Genomic DNA, 24382 nt, shown 5'->3' on the forward strand with positions numbered 1-24382 from the left:
ACAGTAAAGCCCCCTCATTACTGATCCTCCCACAGTAAAGCCCCCCCCATTACTGATACTCCCACAGTAAAGCCCCCCCATTACTGATCACCCACAGTAAAGCCCCCCCATTACTGATCCTCCAACAGTAAAGCCCCCCTAATTACTGATCCTCCAACAGTAAAGCCCCCCACATTACTGATCTCACACAGTAAAGCCCCCCCATTACTGATCCTCCAACAGTAAAGCCCCCCACATTACTGATCCTCCAACAGTAAAGCCCCCCACATTACTGATCTCCCACAGTAAAGCCCCCCTCATTACTGATACTCCCACAGTAAAGCCCCCCCATTACTGATCGTCCAACAGTAAAGCCCCCCCATTACTGATCGTCCAACAGTAAAGCCCCCCCATTACTGATCTCCCACAGTAAAGCCCCTCATTACTGATCCTCCCACAGTAAAGCCCCCCCATTACTGATCCTCCCACAGTAAAGCCCCTCATTACTGATCCTCCAACAGTAAAGCCCCCCACATTACTGATCTCACACAGTAAAGCCCCCCCATTACTGATCGTCAAACAGTAAAGCCCCCCCATTACTGATCGTCCAACAGTAAAGCCCCCCCATTACTGATCTCCCACAGTAAAGCCCCTCATTACTGATCCTCCCACAGTAAAGCCCCCACATTACTGATCCTCCAACAGTAAAGCCCCCACATTACTGATCTCCCACAGTAAAGCCCCCCCCATTACTGATACTCCCACAGTAAAGCCCCCACATTACTGATCCTCCAACAGTAAAGCCCCCACATTACTGATCTCCCACAGTAAAGCCCCCTCATTACTGATCCTCCCACAGTAAAGCCCCCTCATTACTGATCCTCCCACAGTAAAGCCCCCCCCATTACTGATACTCCCACAGTAAAGCCCCCCCATTACTGATCTCCCACAGTAAAGCCCCCCCATTACTGATCCTCCAACAGTAAAGCCCCCCACATTACTGATCCTCCAACAGTAAAGCCCCCCACATTACTGATCTCACACAGTAAAGCCCCCCCATTACTGATCCTCCAACAGTAAAGCCCCCCATATTACTGATCCTCCAACAGTAAAGCCCCCCACATTACTGATCTCACACAGTAAAGCCCCCCCATTACTGATCGTCCAACAGTAAAGCCCCCCACATTACTGATCCTCCAACAGTAAAGCCCCCCACATTACTGATCCTCCCACAGTAAAGCCCCCCCATTACTAATCGTCCCACAGTAAAGCCCCTCATTACTGATCCTCCCACAGTAAAGCCCCCCTCATTACTGATCTCCCACAGTAAAGCCCCCCACATTACTGATCTCCCACAGTAAAGCCCCCACATTACTGATCTCCCACAGTAAATCCCCCCACATTACTGATCTCCCACAGTAAAGCCCCCCCATTACTGATCTCCAACAGTAAAGCCCCCACATTACTGATCTCCCACAGTAAAGCCCCCCCCATTACTGATCTCACACAGTAAAGCCCCCCCATTACTAATCCTCCCACAGTAAAGCCCCTCATTACTGATCCTCCCACAGTAAAGCCCCCCACATTACTGATCTCACACAGTAAAGCCCCCCACATTACTGATCTCCCACAGTAAAGCCCCCCTCATTACTGATCTCACACAGTAAAGCCCCCCCCATTACTAATCCTCCCACAGTAAAGCCCCCCCATTACTGATCTCCAACAGTAAAGCCTGCCCCATTACTAATCCTCCCACAGTAAAGCCCCCCCATTACTGATCCTCCCACAGTAAAGCCCCCTCATTACTGATCGTCCAACAGTAAAGCCCCCACATTACTGATCTCCCACAGTAAAGCCCCCCCATTACTGATCTCCAACAGTAAAGCCTGCCCCATTACTAATCCTCCAACAGTAAAGCCCCCCACATTACTGATCTCCCACAGTAAAGCCCCTCATTACTGATCCTCCCACAGTAAAGCCCCCCTCATTACTGATCTCCCACAGTAAAGCCCCCCTCATTACTGATCCTCCCACAGTAAAGCCCCCCATATTACTGATCCTCCCACAGTAAAGCCCCCCACATTACTGATCCTCCCACAGTAAAGCCCCCCTCATTACTGATCCTCCCACAGTAAAGCCCCCCTCATTACTGATCTCCCACAGTAAAGCCCCCCTCATTACTGATCCTCCCACAGTAAAGCCCCCCATATTACTGATCCTCCCACAGTAAAGCCCCCCACATTACTGATACTCCCACAGTAAAGCCCCCCACATTACTGATCCTCCCACAGTAAAGCCCCCCTCATTACTGATCTCCCACAGTAAAGCCCCCCACATTACTGATACTCCCACAGTAAAGCCCCCCACATTACTGATACTCCCACAGTAAAGCCCCCCACATTACTGATACTCCCACAGTAAAGCCCCCCATATTACTGATCCTCCCACAGTAAAGCCCCCCACATTACTGATCCTCCCACAGTAAAGCCCCCCACATTACTGATACTCCCACAGTAAAGCCCCCCACATTACTGATACTCCCACAGTAAAGCCCCCCACATTACTGATACTCCCACAGTAAAGCCCCCCACATTACTGATCTCCCACAGTAAAGCCCCCCTCATTACTGATCTCACACAGTAAAGACCCCCCCATTACTGATCCTCCAACAGTAAAGCCCCCCTCATTACTGATCTCACACAGTAAAGACCCCCCCATTACTGATCCTCCCACAGTAAAGCCCCTCATTACTGATACTCCCACAGTAAAGCCCCCCACATTACTGATACTCCCACAGTAAAGCCCCTCATTACTGATACTCCCACAGTAAAGCCCCCCACATTACTGATCCTCCAACAGTAAAGTCCCCCACATTACTGATCTCCCACAGTAAAGCCCCCCTCATTACTGATCTCCCACAGTAAAGCCCCCCACATTACTGATCTCCCACAGTAAAGCCCCCCTCATTACTGATCTCCCACAGTAAAGCCCCCCTCATTACTGATCTCCCACAGTAAAGCCCCCCCCCCCATTACTGATCTCCAACAGTAAAGCACTGCCTCAGCCCTGACTTTCTAACTCGTCCTTATCCTAGAACGTTTTGGCGCTGTCTTCATTCTGTCTGTCCAAACGTGTGGCATTCACTTAGTATTGACTCTCCAATAGAGCATTAATCTGCCCAAACTGACCATCCAACAATGCAGCATGCCTTCAGTGCTGTACTGCAGCATCAGCTGTGATGATGTGCTCAGATCCATAGAATGAACTTCATTGCCTCTTCACTCAGGAGTGAGTTTCCCAAAGCTAAGCTCACAGATCGAGGTGTCCCATTTCCCCGAGACATCGAGGTGTCGGGAGGATCATGGAAGGCTTACCTGGTGCCCGATTTATTTGCTCGTGAGGAAGTAGATGTAATTTAACTCAAAAACTGAAAACAGTGCTGGAAACATGAGACAGGAAGCTGTCAGCTTTGCAATTATATTTCTGAGAATGACAATGAAAATACTTTCAGTAGATGCAAGGAAGTGAAAAGCCGCAAGTCATAGGAAGTGATCAGCAAAGTGTGTTCCTGACAGCCCTGCACTAATGCTGCAGTGTTGACAGTGTAGTGCTGAGAAAGCTCAGCAGGTCAGAGAGTTCCTCATTTCTGATGAAGGGCCCTTGCCCGAAACATCAATTCTCCTGCTCCTCGGATGCTGCCTGACCTGCTGTTCTTTTCCAGCACCACTCTCTCAATTCTGATCTCCAGAATCTGCAGTCCTCACTTTCTCCTAGTTGACTACTAACACTGCAATGACAAAACCCAATTGCTGGGGGAGGCTTCACAAAGTCTGAGTGGAGGAACAAGATCAAGATCCATTTGGGGGGGGTTCCCAGGGAAATGAAACTTTGGGCTGCAGGCTGTTCTCTGTGCATCTTGCTACAGTATCAGACATCCTCCAGTAGGCATGGGATATTTACCAGCAGCTCTGACCCTCTCTCCAGTAGGAAATAAATGCTTACCATTGGCCCTGACCCTCTCCCCAGTAGGAATTGGGTATTTACCAGCAACCCTCATACAAATAACCTGCTGGAAATGCTAGGAGACAGAGGGTCAAGCCTGAAGTAGGGACTGAACGAAATCCAAATTATTAGTCAAGAAATGGTATTTGGGAAATTGATGGAATAAGTCCCCAGGCCGTAATGCTGTGCATTCTAGAGTACTTATAGAAGTGGCCTAGAGGTGTCCATGCCATGTGCGAGGAAGGTGAGGAATAGGGAGAAAGAGAGGAGTTTAACATGTGGCTACAGGGATGGTGCAAGAGAGAGTGTTTTGGAAACCTGGAAAATTGTGGCTCATTCTAGGGTAGGTGGGATCTTTACAAAAAGGATGATCTACACCTGAACCAGAGGGGTACTAATATCCTGGTGGGGGTGGTGGGAGGGGGGGGGGGGGAAAGTATGCTAATACTTAGGGTTTGGACTAATTCAGCAGGTGAATGGGAACCTAAATTGTAGCTCGAGTGTCCAGGAGGTTGAGAGTAGTGAGGTCAGAAATAAGGTTTCAAGATTGCAAGAGTTCACTGGCAAGCAGGAAGGTGCTTTGAAGTGTATCTTTTAATCGCCAGGAGGATTCAGAATAAGGTGTGTGAACTTGCAGCATGTGTTGATACCTGGGATGTTGTGGCCATTTCAGAGACATGGATAGAGTAGTGACAGCAATGGTTGTTGCAGGTTCCAGGATGTAGATGTTTCAGTAAGAACAGAGAAGGTGGTAAAAGAGTTATAGAGATGTACAGCATGGAAACAGATCCTAGGGGGAGGTGTGGTATTGTTAATCAAGAACGGTATTACGGTGACAGAAAAGATGTTTGAGGACTTGTCTACTGAGGTAGTATGGGCTGAGGTTAGAAACAGGAAAGAAGAGGTCACCCTGTTTGGAGTTTTCTTAGATTACTTACAGTGTGGAAACAGGCCCTTCAGCCCAACAAGTCCACACTGACCCGCCAAAGCAGAACCCACCCAGACCCATTCCCCTACATTTACCCCTGCACCTATCACTACGGGTAATTTAGAATGGCCGATTCACCTAACTTACACGTTTTTGGATTTGTGGGAGGAAACCGGAGCATTTGGAGGAAACTCACGCAGACACGGGGAGAATGTGCAAACTCCTGAGGCGGGAATTGAACCCGGGTCTTTGGTGCTGTGAGGTGGCAGTGCTAACCACTGGGCTGTCGTCCTGCCCACAGATATGGGCCTCTGAATAGTTTCAGAGATGTAAAGGAAAGGATAGCAAAGATAATTCTGGATAGGAGCGAGAGTAACAGGGTAGTTGTTATGGGGGTCTTTAACTTTCCAAATATTGACTGGGAATACTATAGTTCGAGTGCTTTCGATGGGTCAGTTTTTGTCCAGTGTGTGTGCAGGAGAGTTTCCTGACACAGTATGTAGACAGACCAACAAGGGGCAAGGCCACACTGGATTTAGTACTGGGTAATGAACTGGGTCAGGTATCAGATTTAGAGGTAGGTGAGCACTTTGGTGATTGTGACCACAATTCGGTTATGTTTACTTTAGTGATGAAAAGGGAAAGGTACATAACACAGGGCAAGAGTTATTGCTTGGGGAAAGGTAATCATGATGCTATTGGACTAGATTTAGGATGCATAGGATGGGGAAAGAAATGGCAGGGGCTGGGCACAATTGAAATGTGGAGCTTATTCAAGCAACAGCCACTGCGTGTCCTCGATAAGTTTGTACCTATCAGGCAGAGAGGAAGTTGTTGAGTGAGGGAGCTGTGGTTTACTAAAGAAGTTGAATCTCTTGTCAAGAGGAAGAAGAAGGTTTATGTTAGGATGAGCCGTTAAGACTCAGGGTGCTTGAGAGTTACAAGTTAGCCAGGAAAGATCTAAAGAGAGAGCTAAGAAGAGCCAGGAGGGGACATGAGAGGTCATTGACAGATAGGATCAAGGAAAACCCAAAAGCTTTCTTTCGGTGTATCAGGAATAAAAGAATGACTAGAGACAGATTAGGGTCAATCAAGGATAGTGGTGGGAAGTTGTGCGTGGAGTCAGAGGAGATGGGGGGGTGATAAATTAATATTTTTCATCAGTATTCACACTGGAAAAAGACAATGTTGTCGAGGAGAATACTGAGATATTGGCGACTAGACCAGATGGGATTGAGGTTCACAGGGAAGAGGCATTAGCAATTCTGGAAAGTGTGAAAATAGGTAAGTACCTTAGGCCAGGTGGGATTTATCCAAGGATTCTCTGGGAAGCCAGAGAGGAGATTACAGAGTCTTTGGCTTTGATCTTTATGCCATCAATATTTACAGGAATAGTGCCAGAGACTGGAAGATAGGAAATGTTGTCCCTTGTTCAGATTAGATTAGATTAGATTAGATTACTTACAGTGTGGAAACAGGCCCTTCGGCCCAACACATCCACACTGCCCCACCGAAGCGCAACCCACCCATACCCCTACATCTACCCCTTACCTAACACTACAGGCAATTTAGTATAGCCAATTCACCTGACCTGCACATCTTTGGACTGTGGGAGGAAACCGGAGCACCCGGAGGAAACCCACGCAGACACGGGGAGAACGTGCGAACTCCACACAGTCAGTCGCCTGAGGCTGGAATTGAACCCGGGTCTCTGGCGCTGTGAGGCAGCAGTGCTAACCACTGTACCACCGTGCCGCAAGAAGGGGAGTGGAGACAGACCTGGTTATTATAGACCTGTGAGCCTTACTTCGGTTGTGGGTAAAGTTTTGGAAAGGATTATAAGAGATAGAATTTATAATCACCTAGAAAGGAATAATTTGATTATGGATAGTCAACACTGTTTTGTAAAGGGTAGGTCGTGCCTCACAAACCCTATTGAGTTCTTTGAGATGGTGACCAAATAGGTGGATGAGGGTAAAGCGGTTAATGTGGTGTATATGGATTTCAGTAAAGTGTTTGATCAGGTTCCCCACGGTAGGCTATTGTAGAAGATACAGAGGCATGGGATTGAGGGTGATTTACTGGTTTGGATCAGAAATTGGCTAGCTAAAAGAAGACAGAGGATGGTAGTTGATGGGAAATGTTCATCCTGGTGTTCAGTTACTAGCAGTGTACCGCAAGGATCTATTTTGGGGCCACTGCTGTTTGTAATCTTTATAAATGACCTAGATGAGGGCAGAGAAGGATGGGTTAGTACCTTTGCAGATGGCACTAAGGTCGTTGGAGTTGTGGATAGTGCAGAAGCATGTTGCAGTTTACAGACGGATAAGCTGCAGAGCTGGGCTGAGAGGGGACAAATGGAGTTTAATGAGGAAAAGTGTGAGGTGTTTCACTTTGGAAGGAGCAACAGGAATGCAGAGTACTCGGCTAATGGAAAGATTCTTGGTAGTGTAGATGAGCAGAGGGATCTTGGTGACCATGTACATAGATCCCTGAAAGTTACCACCCAGGTTGTTAGGGTTGGTAAGAAGGCAAACGGTGTGTTAGCTTTTATTGGTAGAGGGATTGAGTTCTGGAGCCACGAGGTCATGTTGCAGCTGTACAAAACCCTGGTGCAGCCGCACTTGGAGTATTGTGTACAGTTCTGGTCACCGTATTATAGGAATGATGTGGAAGCTTTGGAAAGGGTTCAGAAGGGATTTACCAGGATGTTGCCTGGTATGGAGGGAAGGTCTTATGAGGAAAGGTTGAGGGACTCGAGGCTGTTTTCGTTAGAGAGAAGAAGGTTGAGAGGTAACTTAATTGAGACATACAAGATAATTGGAGGGTTAGATAGGGTGGACAGTAAGAGCCTTTTTCCTTGGATGGTGATGGCTAGCATGAGGGGACATAGCTTTAAATTGAGGAGTGATAGATATAGGAAAGATGTCAGAGGTAGTTTACTCAGAGAGTAGTAAGGATATGGAACACCCTGCAAACCTTTAGGGCATTTAAATGGTCAGTGGATAAACATATGGATGAAAATGTAATAGTGTAGGTTGGATTGGCTTCAGATTGGTTCCACAGGTTGGCGCAACATCGAGGGCCGAATGGCCTGTATTGGACTGTAATGTTCGATGTTCCAGACGTGGTGGACACATTGGTGATCATTTTCCAGCGTTCTGTAGATTCTGGAGGAGTTCCAATAGACTGGATGGTAGCTAATGTAACCCCACTCTTTAAAAAGGAGGGAGGGAGAAAATTGGGAATTATATGCCAGTTAGCCTGACATCGGTGTGGGGAAAATGCTGGAATCAATTATTAAAGATGTAATATGTGAACATTTAGAAAGCGGTGACTGAATCGGCCCAAGTCAGCCTGGATTCACTGAAATGAAATCATTCTTGACAGATTTTCTGGATTTTTTTTGAGGATGTGACCAGTAGGGTGGCCTCGGCTGAATCAGTAGTTGTAGGTGTATTTGGATTTTTAAAAGGCTTTTGACAAGGTTCCACATGAGCTGAGTAAGGAAAGTGAAAGGTCATGCTATCAAAGGTAATGTATTGACGTGGATAGAGAACTGATGGCAGACAGGAAGCAGAGAGTTGGAATGAAAGGGTTCTTTTCAGAGTATCAGGAATTTAGAAGAATGAGGGGGGAGTCTCATAGAAACATAAAATCCTGAGGGGACTGGACAGGCTAGATTTGGGAAGAATGTTCCTGATATTGGGGAAATCTAGAACTAGGGGCCATAGTCTAAGAATAAAGGGTAAACCATTCAGGACTGAGATGAGGATGAATTTCTTCATCCAGAGAATTGTGAACCTGTGGAATTCTCTCCCACAGGAAGCTGTTGTGGCCAGTTCATTCCTTATATTCAAGAAGGATGTGGGCATGGCCCTAGTGGTTAAAAGGATCCAGGGTATGGGGAGAGGGGAAGAGTGGGATACTGAGACTTTGTGTTTAGCCGTGATCATATTGGATGGTGGTGCAAGTTCGAAGGGCTGAATGGCCTTCACCTGCATCTATTTTCTACATTTCTCCCCAGTATGTTTGAGATATGTACCAGCAGCCCTGACCCTCCCCCCAGTAGGCACGGTGTGTTTACCAGCAGCCCTGACCCTCCCCCCAGTAGGCATGGTGTGTTTACCAGCAGCCCTGACCCTCCCCCCAGTAGGCACGGTGTGTTTACCAGCAGCCCTGACCCTCCCCCAGTAGGCACGGTGTGTTTACCAGCAGCCCTGACCCTCCCCCAGTAGGCACGGTGTGTTTACCAGCAGCCCTGACCCTACCCCCAGTAGGCACGGTGTGTTTACCAGCAGCCCTGACCCTACCCCCAGTAGGCACGGTGTGTTTACCAGCAGCCCTGACCCTCTCCCCCAGTATGAATTAGGTATTTACCAGCAGCCCTGACCCTCTCACCCCACCCCCCCCAGTATGAATTAGGTATTTACCAGCAGCCCTGACCCTCTCCCCCCACCCCCCCCGGTATGAATTAGGTATTTACCAGCAGCCCTGACCCTCTCCCCCACCCCCCCCGGTATGAATTAGGTATTTACCAGCAGCCCTGACCCTCTCCCCCCACCCCCCCCGGTATGAATTAGGTATTTACCAGCAGCCCTGACCCCCCCCCCCGCCCCCCAGTATGAATTAGGTATTTACCAGCAGCCCTGAAACCTCCCCCCCCCCACCCCAGTATGAATTAGGTATTTACCAGCAGCCCTGACCCTCCCCCCCCCCAGTATGAATTAGGTATTTACCAGCAGCCCTGACCCTCCCCCCCCCCAGTATGAATTAGGCATTTACCAGCAGCCCTGACCCTCCCCCCCCCAGTATGAATTAGGCATTTACTAGCAGCCCTGACCCTCCCTCCCCCCCCCCAGTATGAATTAGGTATTTACCAGCAGCCCTGACCCCCCCCCCCGCCCCCCAGTATGAATTAGGCATTTACCAGCAGCCCTGACCCTCCCTCCCCCCCCCCAGTATGAATTAGGCATTTACCAGCAGCCCTGACCCTCCCCCCCAGTATGATTCAGGTATTTACCAGCAGCCCTGACTCTCCCCCCCAGTATGATTCAGGTATTTACCAGCAGCCCTGACCCTCCCCCCCCCCGCCCCCCCAGTATGAATTAGGTATTTACCAGCAGCCCTGACCCCCCCCCCCCCCAGTATGATTCAGGTATTTACCAGCAGCCCTGACCCTCCCTCCCCCCCCCAGTATGAATTAGGTATTTACCAGCAGCCCTGACCCTCCCCCCCCCCAGTATGAATTAGGTATTTACCAGCAGCCCTGACCCTCCCCCCCCCCAGTATGAATTAGGTATTTACCAGCAGCCCTGACCCTCCCCCCCCCCCAGTATGAATTAGGTATTTATCAGCAGCCCTGACCCTCCCCCCCCCAGTATGAATTAGGTATTTATCAGCAGCCCTGACCCTCCCCCCCCCCAGTATGAATTAGGTATTTATCAGCAGCCCTGACCCTCCCCCCCCCAGTATGAATTAGGTATTTACCAGCAGCCCTGACCCTCTCCCCCAGTATGATTCAGGTATTTACCAGCAGCCCTGACCCTCCCCCCCCCCAGTATGAATTAGGTATTTACCAGCAGCCCTGACCCTCCCCCCCCCCCAGTATGAATTAGGTATTTACCAGCAGCCCTGACCCTCCCCCCCCCAGTATGAATTAGGTATTTACCAGCAGCCCTGACCCTCCCCCCCCCCAGTATGAATTAGGTATTTATCAGCAGCCCTGACCCTCCCCCCCCCCCCCCCAGTATGAATTAGGTATTTACCAGCAGCCCTGACCCTCCCCCCCCCAGTATGAATTAGGTATTTACCAGCAGCCCTGACCCCTCTCCCCAGTATGATTCAGGTATTTATCAGCAGCCCTGACCCTCCCCCCCCCCAGTATGAATTAGGTATTTATCAGCAGCCCTGACCCTCCCCCCCCCAGTATGAATTAGGTATTTATCAGCAGCCCTGACCCTCCCCCCCCCCAGTATGAATTAGGCATTTACTAGCAGCCCTGACCCTCCCTCCCCCCCCCAGTATGAATTAGGCATTTACCAGCAGCCCTGACCCTCCCCCCCAGTATGATTCAGGTATTTATCAGCAGCCCTGACCCTCGCCCCCCCCAGTATGATTCAGGTATTTATCAGCAGCCCTGACCCTCCCCCCCCCCCCCCCCCCCAGTATGATTCAGGTATTTACCAGCAGCCCTGACCCTCCCCCCCAGTATGATTCAGGTATTTATCAGCAGCCCTGACCCTCCCCCCCCCCAGTATGAATTAGGTATTTACCAGCAGCCCTGACCCTCTCCCCCAGTATGATTCAGGTATTTATCAGCAGCCCTGACCCTCCCCCACCCCAGTATGATTCAGGTATTTATCAGCAGCCCTGACCCTCCCTCCCCCCCCCCCAGTATGATTCAGGTATTTATCAGCAGTCCTAACTCTCTCCCCAGTAGACACAATGTGTTTACCATCAGTGTTGAGAGGATGTTGCTGAAAAAGCACAGCAGGTCAGGCAGCATCCGAGGAGCAGGAAAATCAATGTTTCAGGCAGGAACCCTTCATCAGATATTTACCAGCAGTCCTGACCCTCTCCCGAGTAGGTACAAGGTATCACCAATCAACCCCACTGCCCCGTGGCCCAACATTTCAACTCCCTCTCCCACTCTGCCGAGGACATGGAGGTGCTGGGCCTCCTTCACCGCCGCTCCCTCACCACCAGACGCCTGGAGGAAGAACGCCTCATCTTCCCCCTCGGAACACTTCAACCCCAGGGCATCAATGTGGACTTCAACAGCTTCCTCATTTCCCCTTCCCCCACCTCACCCCAGCTCCAGCCTCCCAGCTCAGCACCACCCTCATGACCTGTCCTACCTGCCTATCTTCCTTTCCACCGAACCACTCCACCCTCCTCTCTGATCTATCACCTCCATCCCCACCCCCATTCACCTATTGTACTCTTTGCTACCTTCTCCCCCCCCCCCCCCCCCCATTTATCTCTCCACCCTGGAGGCTTCCTGCCTCTATTCCTGATGAAGGGCTTTTGCCCGAAATGTTGATTTTCCTGTCCTTTTCCAGCACCACTCTGATCTAAACTCTGGTTTCCAGCATCTGCAGTCCTCACTTTTGCCGAGAAGGTATTTACCTGCCACCTTGAGTCTCTCCCCAGTAGACATGGTGTGGTTAGCAGCAGCTGTGACCCTCTCCCCAATCGGTATCTCTGAATAAATTACAAAGTTTGCAGACACTACAAAAGTTGGATGGATTATGTATAAACTTTGAGGATGTGGTATGGAACTTCAAAAACATCATTGACAAGTTGGAGTGGGGGTACATAGATGGCAGATGAAGCTCAGTGTAGAGAAACGTGAGATTTTAATAGGAAGAAGATGGAGAGACAGTATAATATAAAGTGGACTAAAGGTGATCCTAAAAGGGGTGCAGGAGCAGTGGGGCCTAGGTTTATCCGTGTGCAAGTCAGTGACGATTGCAGGACAGATAGTGAGTGTGGTTAGTAAAGCATGCAGTATTCTTGACCTGCAGTCAGTTAGCTTAGTTGGCTGGGGAGCTGGCTGTGATGCAGAGTGCCACCAGCTCAGATTCAATTCCTGCAATGGCTGAGGTTACTCGAAAGGTTTCGCCTTTTCAACCTCTACCCTTGCATGAGGCACGATGAATTTCTCTGAACGGGACAGCAGCCCGAAGCTGCTCTGGGACGACAGCAACTTCGACTGCTATTCTCAGCTTCATTGATAGGAAATATAGGAAACTACCTGGATAGGAAACGGAAGTATTGTGTCCACTTCTGAATGCCGCACTTCAGGAAGAATAGAAAGACATTGGAGAGCATGCAGAAGAGATTTACAAGAATGCTTGCAGGAATGAAGATATGTGCATATACATTAGAGAAATTACAACCTTCTTCCTTGGAGAGCTGAAAACTGAGGGGACATCTATTTGAAATATTTAAAATCATGAGGGACTGGACAGAGTAGACAGAGGGAAAATTACCACCGATGAGAAGAAGGAATCAGGGATTGAGAGTAAATATGAAAAGAAAGTGACATTGGGGAAATCACTTTCAGACAGTGGGTAGTTTGAGTAGAGAAGACACTGCTGAACAAGGTGGTTGAGGAGGGGTCGATTGAGTGTTCATAAAAGAATTACTTGGTTAACTGTGTAGAGTTTGCAGGGAGAAGGCAGCAAAATGGGAGCAAGTGTGGCAGTGATGGGTGTGGGACTGCATCCCAGAGAGAGTTGGTATGTGTGGGAGCTGAACCCCAGTGAGAGTCAGTGTGTGTGGGAGCTGTACCCCAGTGGGAGTCAGTGTGTGTGGGAGCTGTACCCCAGTGAGAGTCAGTGTGTGTGGGAGCTGTACCCCAGTGAGAGTCAGTGTGGGTGGGACTGTACCCCAGTGAGAGTCAGTGTGTGTGGGAGCTGTACCCCAGTGAGAGTCAGTGTGTGTGGGAGCTGTACCCCAGTGGGAGTCAGTGTGTGTGGGAGCTGTACCCCAGTGAGAGTCAGTGTGTGTGGGAGCTGTACCCCAGTGAGAGTCAGTGTGTGTGGGAGCTGAACCCCAGTGAGAGTCAGTGTGTGTGGGAGCTGTACCCCAGAGAGAGTCAGTGTGTGTGGGAGATGTACCCCAGTGAGAGTCAGTGTGTGTGGGAGCTGTACCCCAGTGAGAGTCAGTGTGTGTGGGAGCTGTACCCCAGTGAGAGTCAGTGTGTGTGGGAGCTGAACCCCAGTGAGGGTCAGTGTGTGTGGGATTGTACCCCAGTGAGAGTCAGTGTGTGTGGGAGCTGTACCCCAGTGAGAGTCAGTGTGTGTGGGAGCTGTACCCCAGTGAGAGTCAGTGTGTGTGGGAGCTGTACCCCAGAGAGAGTCAGTGTGTGTGGGAGCTGTACCCCAGTGAGAGTCAGTGTGTGTGGGAGCTGTACCCCAGTGAGAGTCAGTGTGTGTGGGAGCTGAACCCCAGTGAGAGTAAGTGTGTGTGGGAGCTGTACCCCAGTGAGAGACAGTGTGTGTGGGAGCTGTACCCCAGTGAGAGTCAGTGTGTGTAGGAGCTGTAACCCAGTGAGGGTCAGTGTGTGTGGGAGCTGAACCCCAGAGAGAGTAAGTGTGTGTGGGAGCTGTACCCCAGTGAGAGTCAGTATGTGTGGGAGCTGAACCCCAGTGAGAGTAAGTGAGTGTGGGAGCTGTACCCCAGTGAGAGTCAGTGTGTGTGGGAGCTGTAACCCAGTGAGAGTCAGTGTGTGTGGGAGCTGAACCCCAGTGAGAGTCAGTGTGTGTGGGAGCTGTACCACAGTGAGAGTAAGTGTGTGTGGGAGCTGAACCCCAGTGAGAGTCAGTGTGTGTGGGAGCTGAACCCCAGTGAGGGTCAGTGTGTGTGGGAGCTGTACCCCAGTGAGAGACAGTGTGTGTGGGAACTGTACCCCAGTGAGAGACAGTGTGTGTGGGAACTGTACCCCAGTGAGAGACAGTGTATGTAGAACTGTATCCCCGTGAGAGTCAGTGTGTGTGAGCTATATCCCAGTGAGAGTCAGTGTATATGGGAGCTGTACTACAGTGAAAGACTGTGTGTGTGGAACTGTACCCCATTGAGAGTCAGTGTGTGTGGGATGTGTACCCCAGTGAGAGTCAGTGTGTGTGGGAGCTGTACCCCAGTGAGAGTCAGTGTGTGTGGGAGCTGTACCCCAGTGAGAGTCAGTGTGTGTGGGAGCTGTACCCCAGTGAGAGACAGTGTGTGTGGGAGCTGTACCCCAGTGAGAGTCAGTGTGTGTGGGAGCTGTACCCCAGTGAGAGTCAGTTGTGTGTGGGAGCTGTACCCCAGTGAGAGTCAGTGTGTGTGGGAGCTGTACCCCAGTGAGAGTCAGTGTGTGTGGGAGCTGTACCCCAATGAGAAGCAGTGTGAATGGGACTGTACCCTAGTGAGAGTCAGTGAGTGTGGGAGTTGTGCCTCTCTGAGAGGCAGTGTGTGTGGGAGCTTGACCCCAGGGAGAGTCAGTGTGTGTGGGATGTGTACCCCAGTGAGAGTCAGTGAATGTGGGAGTGTACCCCAGTGAGAGTCAGTGTGTGTGTGTGGGAACTGTACCCCAGTGAGAGACAGTGTGTGTGGGATGTGTACCCCAGTGAGAGTCAGTGTGTGTGGGAGCTGTGTCCCAGTGAGAGTCAGTGTATGTAGAACCGTTATCCCACTGAGAGTTAGTGTGTGTGGAACTTAACCCAGTGAGAGTTAGTGGGTGTGGAACTCTATCTCAGAGAGAGTCACTGTGTGTGGGACTGTATCCCAGTGAGAGTTAGTGGGTGTGGAACTGTATCCCAGTGAGAGACAGTGTGTGTGGGGGCTGTACCCCAGTGAGGGTCAGTGTGAGTGGGAGCTGTACCCCAGTGAGAGTCAGTGTGTGTGGGAGCTGTACCCCAATGAGAAGCAGTGTGTGTGGGATGTGTACCCCAATGAGAAGCAGTGTGTGTGGGATGTGTACCCCAGTGAGAGTCAGTGTGTGTGGGACTTTATCCCAGTGAGAAGCAGTGTGAATGGAACTGTACCCTAGTGAGAGTCAGCGAGTGTGGGAGTTGTGCCTCACTGAGAGGCAGTGTGTGTGGTAGCTTGACCCCAGTGAGAGTCAGTGTGTGTGGGATGTGTACCCCAGTGAGAGTCAGTGTGTGTGGGAGCTGTACCCCAGTGAGAGTTAGTGTGTGTGGGAGCTGTACCCCAGTGAGAGTCAGTGTGTGTGGGAGCCATACCCCAGTGAGAGTCAGTGTATGTGGGAGCTGTACCCCAATGAGAGTCAGTGTGTGTGGGAGCTGTACCCCAGAGAGAGTCAGTGTGTGTGGGAGATGTACCCAGTTAGAGTCAGTCTTATTGGGAACTGAAGCCCAGTGAGAGACAGTGTGACTGGAACTGTACCCCAGTGAGAGTTAGTGTGTGTGGGAGCTGTACCCCAGTGAGAGACAGTGTGTGTGGGAGCTGTACCCCAGTGAGAGTCAGTGTGTGTGGGAGCCATACCCCAGTGAGAGTCAGTGTATGTGGGAGCTGTACCCCAATGAGAGTCAGTGTGTGTGGGAGCTGTACCCCAGAGAGAGTCAGTGTGTGTGGGAGATGTACCCAGTTAGAGTCAGTCTTATTGGGAACTGAAGCCCAGTGAGAGACAGTGTGACTGGAACTGTACCCCAGTGAGAGTTAGTGTGTGTGGGAGCTGTACCCCAGTGAGAGACAGTGTGTGTGGGATGTGTACCCCAGTGAGAGACAGTGTGTGTGGGATGTGTACCCCAGTGAGAGTCAGTGTGTGTGGGATGTGTACCCCAGTGAGAGTCAGTGTGTGTGGGACTGTACCCCAGTGAGAGTCAGTGTGTGTGGGAGCTGTACCCCAGTGAGAGTCAGTGTGTGTGGGACTGTACCCCAGTGTGAGGCAGTGTGTGTGGGAGCTGTACCCCAGTGAGAGTCAGTGTGTGTGGGAGCTGTACCCCAGTGAGAGTCAGTGTGTGCAGGACTGTACCCCAGTGAGAGTCAGTGTGTGCAGGACTGTACCCCACTGTGAGGTAGTGTGTGCAGGACTGTACCCTAGTGTGAGGCAGTGTGTGCAGGACTGTACCCCAGTGTGAGGCAGTGTGTGTGGGAGCTGTACCCCAGTGAGAGTCAGTGTGTGCAGGACTGTACCCCAGTGAGAGGCAGTGTGTGCAGGACTGTACCCCAGTGTGAGTCAGTGTGTGCAGGGCTGTACCCCAGTGTGAGCAGTGTGTGCAGGACTGTACCCCAGTGTGTGCAGGACTGTACCCCAGTATGAGCAGTGTGTGCAGGACTGTATCCTAGTGTGAGGCAGTGTGTGCAGGACTGTACCCCAGTATGAGCAGTGTGTGCAGGACTGTATCCTAGTGTGAGGCAGTGTGTGCAAGGCTGTACCCTAGTGTGAGGCAGTGTGTGCAGGACTGTATCCTAGTGTGAGGCAGTGTGTGCAGGACTGTATCCTAGTGTGAGGCAGTGTGTGCAGGGCTGTACCCCAGTGTGAGGCAGTGTGTGCAGGGCTGTACCCTAGTGTGAGGCAGTGTGTGCAGGACTGTACCTAGTGTGAGGCAGTGTGTGCAGGACTGTACCCCAGTATGAGCAGTGTGTGCAGGACTGTATCCTAGTGTGAGGCAGTGTGTGCAGGGCTGTACCCTAGTGTGAGGCAGTGTGTGCAGGACTGTATCCTAGTGTGAGGCAGTGTGTGCAGGACTGTATCCTAGTGTGAGGCAGTGTGTGCAGGGCTGTACCCTAGTGTGAGGCAGTGTGTGCAGGGCTGTACCCTAGTGTGAGGCAGTGTGTGCAGGACTGTACCTAGTGTGAGGCAGTGTGTGCAGGGCTGTACCCTAGTGTGAGGCAGTGTGTGCAGGACTGTACCCCAGTGTGAGGCAGTGTGTGCAGGGCTGTACCCTAGTGTGAGGCAGTGTGTGCAGGACTGTATCCTAGTGTGAGGCAGTGTGTGCAGGACTGTATCCTAGTGTGAGGCAGTGTGTGCAGGACTGTACCCTAGTGTGAGGCAGTGTGTGCAGGGCTGTACCCTAGTGTGAGGCAGTGTGTGCAGGACTGTAGCTAGTGTGAGGCAGTGTGTGCAGGGCTGTACCCTAGTGTGAGTCAGTGTGTGCAGGGCTGTACCCCAGTGTGAGGCAGTGTGTGCAGGGCTGTACCCCAGTGAGAGTCAGTGTGTGCAGGGCTGTACCCCAGTGAGAGTCAGTGTGTGCAGGGCTGTACCCCAGTGTGAGGCAGTGTGTCAATCCTGTTGCACTACAGAACAGTGAGACTGGTTAATAATTCTTTCATTACTGTGGAAACTGAACAAATTACTCCCATCTGAACACTGACAAATAAGACTTGAGTTGTAGTGATGCTGTAGCTTTTTTTTATGAAACGCAGACTGTACAAACACAATGTGAACATATTAAGATTTTGACTGAAACCTTAAATAAAAACAATGAATGTTTGATGGCAAATTAATAAAAAAAGCTCATCTAGAGTCAAGGCATTAAACATTTCAATTAATGTCTGTCTCGCAAAACATCCACTTCCTGCAAATTGCTGGTCTTTATTTTGATCACTGTGCTTGTATCATACACAGATATTTATGGTGTGCTTTTGAGGTTTCTGAGGGCTAAGATCTTGTCAGGAGAACTATTTACACATTTTGACCCAGTCTTCAGGTTCCTGTTGTATGTCGAGGTGAACAGAAGGTTGGTGATGATGCCGAGGTGTACTCTAACAGAGTGAGCTGATCTCACTCTTGGTGCAACCCCATTTACAACAAGCAGTGGACAGACCTACCACCACGTCCCTCCCCTTCCTAACGGTGCTTCTCAAAGTCTCCAGTACATCATCAGAAATGCTTCTCCGACTTTGGCTTTCTCCCCCCAGTCCCACCAGCACTCTCCAACTCTCTGGTTCAGAGATGGTGACCTCCTCTGAAAGAGCCCAGCCATTGAAATTGGTGTCTTTCATCATCTTCTCCAAGTAGCCGGGGTTCCCCGAGGTATCTAGAAGATAAACACACCATAACCCACAAAACAGAAACACATCATGAAATCTTCTCCAAACATTCCAATCAACTAAATACTGGTTTGCGGTGAATTTCTGTCTTTAGGATCTCAAATAATCTCCACTACATCCAGAAGACCTCTGACAATATGTCATGTCGAATTGAGCCTGTTTCAGTGATCAATTAGATTGTGGCTAAGAAAAGCCCAGCAGGTCAGGCAGCATCTGAGGAGCAGGACGTCAGATGCTTCCTGACTTGCTGTCTTTTCCAGCACCACTCGAATCTTGACTCTAATCTCCAGCATCCGCAGTAGCCACTTCTACCTAGATCGTGCTGATCTTTGTCTCAACTTAATCAGTATGGAGAACAGTGGGAAATGCAGGAATGTACTTGCTACACCGCATCCTCAGTGACAGATTCCTAACCACTCGTCCGCTCAGCTGAGCTTGCTATTCATCGAGGAATCCAGACAGTGAGAGCTGGTAGAATGTTCAACCACAGGTGACTTTACCTTCTCAACATATACACAGACTCTTCGCTACAGGCTTTATCACTGGCTAATGATTTGGAGAGGGGCCTCCAGCTAAATTTACTGCTTGTTAGGCCGGAGTTCTGAGAAAAACTCTATGGCATTTGTACTTGTTCCAGACAGGATCAGCGAATAATAATTTAATTCAGATGTTCTGTTCAGCCAGTTCTTCTCCTCTCGTAGCATTTGAGAATCTCTTTGGATTATTTACAAACATTAGTGCTGGACCCCATTTCAAATATGTCTGGTCTCAAAAACAGCAATGAACTGTCTTCAGTGCTCAGCCTCTCATCTCCCCCCAAAACCTAGCATGGGAAACTTGTAATAACAGACTCACACAGACCAGTGAAGAGAGCTTGAGCCCTAATTCAATTGCAGCTATCAGTCCTGACACAGCAGAATTGACAAGTGTTGGGCCTGGAGTGAGTGTGCAATTGAACATTGACAGTTCTGAGGCAGTGCTGCCTGATTTCGGGGAGCTGATGGATTATCACTGGACTGTTAATAGAGAGAGCCTGGTAATGTCCTGGGGACCTGCACAGAATCCCACCATGGCAGATCGTGACATTTGAATTCAATAAAAAATGCCTGGATTCAGGAATCTAATGATGACCACAAAACCATTGCTGATTGGTGGAAAAACCCATCTGCTTCATTTTTGTCATTCAGGGAAGGAAACTTTGACCCTTACCTGGTCTGGCCTACATGTGACTCCAGACCCACAGCAATCAGGTTGATGCTTAACTGCTCTATGAGCAATTAGGGATGGGCAGTAGTGCTGGTCTAACCAGCAATGCCCTCATCCTGTGAATGAATGAAAAGAATGTACTTTGACTGTCCCATCCAGACCCTGAGCCCCCCAGCAGTGCCAGTTGGTTCCCTTCATTGGAACAGCACAGACTGAGAACTACCTGGGCTCTAGATTCAGCTGCAGGGAGCACTGGACATTTGATTTCTCTCTCATGTCAGCAGAGATTTCACTCTGCCCACACAGACATAAGCATCAGCCAGCTCGGCAGAGCGTGAGAGGATCACAGCTCCTTTAGGAATCCTGCTGACTTCTCCTTTCCATTCTTCCCACTAGGATCTGATAGCCAGCAGATAATCCTCTGGAGTCTGGTAACCAGCAAGTAACTCACTAGATCTGATAACCAGCAGGTAACCCTCTAGGGTATGGTAACCAGCAGGTAACCCTCTAGGATCTGGTAACCATTAGATAATCCTATGGGGTCTAGTATCCAGCAGGTAACTCACTAGGATCTGATAACCAGCAGGTAACCCTCTCGGGTCTGGTAACCAGCAGGTAACCCACTAGGATCTGGTATCCAGCAGGTAACCCACTAGGATCTGGTAACCAGTGGGTAACCCACTAGGATCTGGTAACCAGCAGATAATCCTCTGGGGTCTGGTAACCAGCAGGTAACTCACTAGGATTGGGTAACCAGCAGTTAACCCTCTCGGGTCTGGTAACCAGTAGGTAACCCACTAGGATATGGTAACCAGCAGGTAACCCTCTAGGGTCTCGTAACCAGCAGGTAACCCACTAGGATCTGGTAACCAGCAGGTAACCCTCTTGGGTCTGGTAACCAGCAGTTAACCCTCTGCTGGTATGTCGACTCAGTGCTATGTGCTATCGCGGGTCTAAGTGTCACAGGCTTGCCTGAGCTTGCCTGGCAGCTCTTACCTGCTGTCTTTATTCCTGTCCTTTTCCATCTGGAGCCTCCACAGGTGAAAATGACAGCCCGGATAAACTCTCTCCCACACAGTTTCAGTCCAAGAACAGGTTTACGAGCATCAACCTCCGGCTGAAACTGTGAGATGACCAGCCAGAGGGTCAGAGTAAACCAAAACCTCGGCATGACGTGGACTTTCCTTCTTATCCTGAGATACTGAGGATGCAGGAGTGAGGGGAGAATTGAGAGCTGAAGGAGAGAGCGAGAGAGATTGAAGAGCGGGAATGAGGAGTCCCAATGCCAGGGACGAGGTTACAGCCTGTACTTGCCTTGCTTGAAGTCCACTCTATTTAAACCCTTGTTCACATCTGATAAACAGATGTAATGACTGAGCTGTCATAATACACAGCAGGAGCTCATGGTTTATTATCAGCATCAGAACCTGCGTAAAGGTCTCTGCCTGTGAGGAGACAGACACACTAAATGTTTAATAAAATCTGCACAGCTCTGTTGTACATTATCAAAGCAGATAGTAATTATGTACATCAAAGGCATTCAAAGGAAAAGTCTTTAAAAATTAGAGAGCCGAGCAATAAGTTGCTATTATTGCAAATGTCAAGACCTGACAGTTGATGTCATATTTATAATCATAAATCTTTGTTTAAAATGATTGCCTATTTTTATCCTGTACGCTCTGAAACTCTCCTTAGGAGGGTTATTTCTTCAGTTTCCAGTGGAGACTTCACTGAAACATCCAGTCCTTCGTGTTATCGAAAACCACACACACAGTTCCATTGATGAAGCAAACTGCATTCCTGTGACAGGCACCAGGATCCTGGATCCTGGGGATTAGAACTATTCCATTGGAAGGAAAACAGAGTGGGAGAAATACTCACAGAGGAAACCCCATCCCACTAATAGGACAGGGCTTTCAGAACCCCCACCCCCCCCCATCACTCACAAAGGGTGATCAGGTGACATCTCCAAAACTGCAGTGATCCCTCAGCACTGACCCTCCGACAGTGCGGCACTCCCTCAGCACTGACCCTCCGACAGTGCGGCACTCCCTCAGTACTGACCCTCTGACAGTGCGGCACTCCCTCAGCACTTACCCTCTGACAGTGCAGCACTCCCTCAGCACTGACCCTCCGACAGTGCGGCACTCCCTCAGTACTGATCCTCCGACAGTGCGGCACTCCCTCAGCACTGACCCTCTGATAGTGCGGCACTCCCTCAGCACTGACCCTCCGACAGTGCGGCACTCCCTCAGTACTGACCCTCCGACAGTGCGGCACTCCCTCAGTACTGATCCTCCGACAGTGCGGCACTCCCTCAGTACTGACCCTCCGACAGTGCGGCACTCCCTCAGCACTGACCCTCTGACAGTGCGGCACTCCCTCAGCACTGACCCTCTGACAGTGCGGCACTCCCTCAGCACTGACCCTCTGACAGTGCGGCACTCCCTCAGCACTGACCCTCTGACAGTGCGGCACTCCCTCAGCACTGACCCTCTGACAGTGTTATGTTTTCTCAGTCCATTACAAATCAGCCAGAATTGTAGGTCCTGAATTAACTACCTTTTTTCTGAGATCAGATCAGTCTGTATGGAGTTGGATTCCTGGTATGTTTCAGTCAGTATTAGTCTGAACATCCATTTCATCCACCAGAAACCCTCTGCAATGTTTTGTAGTAACCATCACCTCTGCCGAAAATGCTCTGAGTTGCAGGAATGGCACCAAACATTGAATTTTCTGGATCAATTTCCAATCGGGTCACATTCAGACAATCACTGTGCCCTCCTGACTCATTCGCTGGGTTCAGGATTCACAAGATTGCTTGCCCAAAGGGCGTTGATTTTAGATTCATTATGTAACCCATAGTTTCACTAGGCCGTGCAATCTCAAAGGCTCACTGTGAAAATAACATAGATAGAACAAAGAAAAAGATGGATAGTCAAAAAACCGAGAATTAGACCAAGGTAAAAGTTTAGAGCAAAACAGACAATCAATAAAGAGGAACTGAGTTCCTCAGTAGAGCCAAGGAGTGGCAGGCAGCCCAAGAGAAGGATTGGAAGAGAAAGAACGAAGGAAAGTTCAACAGATAGAGAGAAAATCAGGGAGTGTGTGTGTGAGAGAGAGAGGGAGAGCTGGGCTTGCTGTAGACTTGAAAGGAAAACTGCATTTTAGGCGAACAATATCAGTCACTGCTCAACTCTGAGTTTTTGACCAGGATGTCAGACTAAACTAACACAGTGTAAATGCTGATTAGAGTAATATATTGTGAAGAAAGCCTGAATCTGTACTTATGTCCTAGGCAGGTTGAGGATTTCAGGACAATATCAAGAGAGGAAAACAAAACCGATGTGAATTATTCAGGTCAGAGTCAAGCTGCAGGCATGGAAAAAGAAACAGATTTAATATCTCAGGACATTATGTGTATGTTTCTTTGAGCTGCTGTTGTGCTGAGCACCATGGGCACCAACATCGTCTCCCTGTGCTGTAATGTCACAATCAGAGATCCCACAATCAACCATGGTGGCACAGTGGTTAGCACTGCTGCCTCACAGCGCCAAAGACCCGGGTTCAATTCCCACCTCAGGCGACTGACTGTGTGGAGTTTGCACATTCTCCCCGTATCTGCGTGGGTTTCCTCCGGGTGCTCCGGTTTCCTCCCACAGTCCAAAGATGTGCAGGTCAGGTGAATTGGCCATGCTAAATTGCCGGTAAATGTAGGGGAATGGGTCTGGGTGGATGGCGGGTCGGTGTGGACTTGTTGGGCCGAAGGGTCTGTTTCCACACTGTAAGTAATCTAACCACATATTGGATCTAAGTTCTCCAGTCCAACCCCCATCCAGCTGTGAATGGTAGTGGACAATTAAACAACTCATTGGAGAAGGCTCCACAAACATTCTTAATGATAGGGAGCCCCTGCACGTCAGTGCAAATGGTTAAACCATTCAGAATGATCTTCAGCCAGACGTGCTAAGTGGGTAATCTGTCTCAGCAGTCCCCAGCAGCACAGAGGCCAGTCTTCAGCCAATTTGATTCACTTCATGTTGTATCAAGAAACAGCTGAAGATATTGAATGCTGCAAAGGTAATGGGTGTCTTCAGAGTACTGAAGGTTTGCTCTCCAGAACTAACTGAACCCCTAACCAGACTGTTCCAGTATAGCGACAAAACTGGTATCTAACCAGCAATGTGGAAAATTGCACAGGTATTTCTGCACAGAGGTAGTGCCATGGAAATCAACTCAGTAATCTCATGGTAGTCACAAATGTGAAAACATTTAAGTAATATTCACGGCACACAAATGTCAGGCAAGTATCATCTTCAATAAGAGACAATCTATCGACTCTTGACATTCAATAGTGTTACCATCACTGAATCCCCCACGATCAACATCCTTGGGGTTACCATGGACTAGATACTCAACTGGACTCACCACATTAGTATCCCCCCTCTACTGAAAGGTAGGAACCACTGAGGTGCAGTTAATTGCTCTATTTCCCCAAATTTCCAAGTGTAGAGTTGGCTGGTCATCTGAAGTGAATTTCTGAACAGCTGCTATGACTGGTTGGGAAGGTGTGAAGGGCTAACAACGTAAGTAGCATAACTCTTCCAAGCAGCAAGTGAGCATATAGTGCCCCAGTTCCTTATCATCCTCTGGCTGCTTTTGTGACATTTGTGGTATTACTGAGTAAAATGTCATTATGTGACTGGATAAAAACCACATTTAACAGACAAGATAGTTGGATGAGAACAATAGACAGTTAAAAAG

At 49.5% G+C, this 24382-nt stretch overlaps 2 protein-coding genes across 2 annotated transcripts in view; both read right to left on the bottom strand.

Moving 5' to 3' along the window:
* LOC140468224 (interleukin-12 receptor subunit beta-2-like) overlaps nucleotides 1-3414 on the bottom strand; it is an 84621-nt gene extending 81207 nt beyond the window's left edge. The window contains exon 1 of the mRNA XM_072564483.1: nucleotides 3354-3414. The gene's annotated coding sequence lies outside the window, so the exon portion shown is untranslated. The remainder of the gene's footprint in view (nucleotides 1-3353) is intronic.
* Nucleotides 3415-17754: 14340 nt separating this feature from the next.
* On the bottom strand, nucleotides 17755-20908 carry LOC140467930 (relaxin-3-like). The gene is made up of 2 exons (XM_072563996.1): nucleotides 20615-20908; nucleotides 17755-18399 (listed from the first exon to the last, which is right to left on the bottom strand). Exons 1-2 carry the CDS (start codon nucleotides 20787-20789, stop codon nucleotides 18125-18127), a joined length of 450 nt encoding a protein of 149 aa, XP_072420097.1. The 5' UTR covers nucleotides 20790-20908; the 3' UTR covers nucleotides 17755-18124.
* Nucleotides 20909-24382: the final 3474 nt, after the last annotated feature.

This window comes from Chiloscyllium punctatum, chromosome 46 (genome assembly GCF_047496795.1).
Source record: "Chiloscyllium punctatum isolate Juve2018m chromosome 46, sChiPun1.3, whole genome shotgun sequence".
In the NCBI taxonomy this organism is placed as follows: Eukaryota; Metazoa; Chordata; class Chondrichthyes; order Orectolobiformes; family Hemiscylliidae; genus Chiloscyllium; species Chiloscyllium punctatum.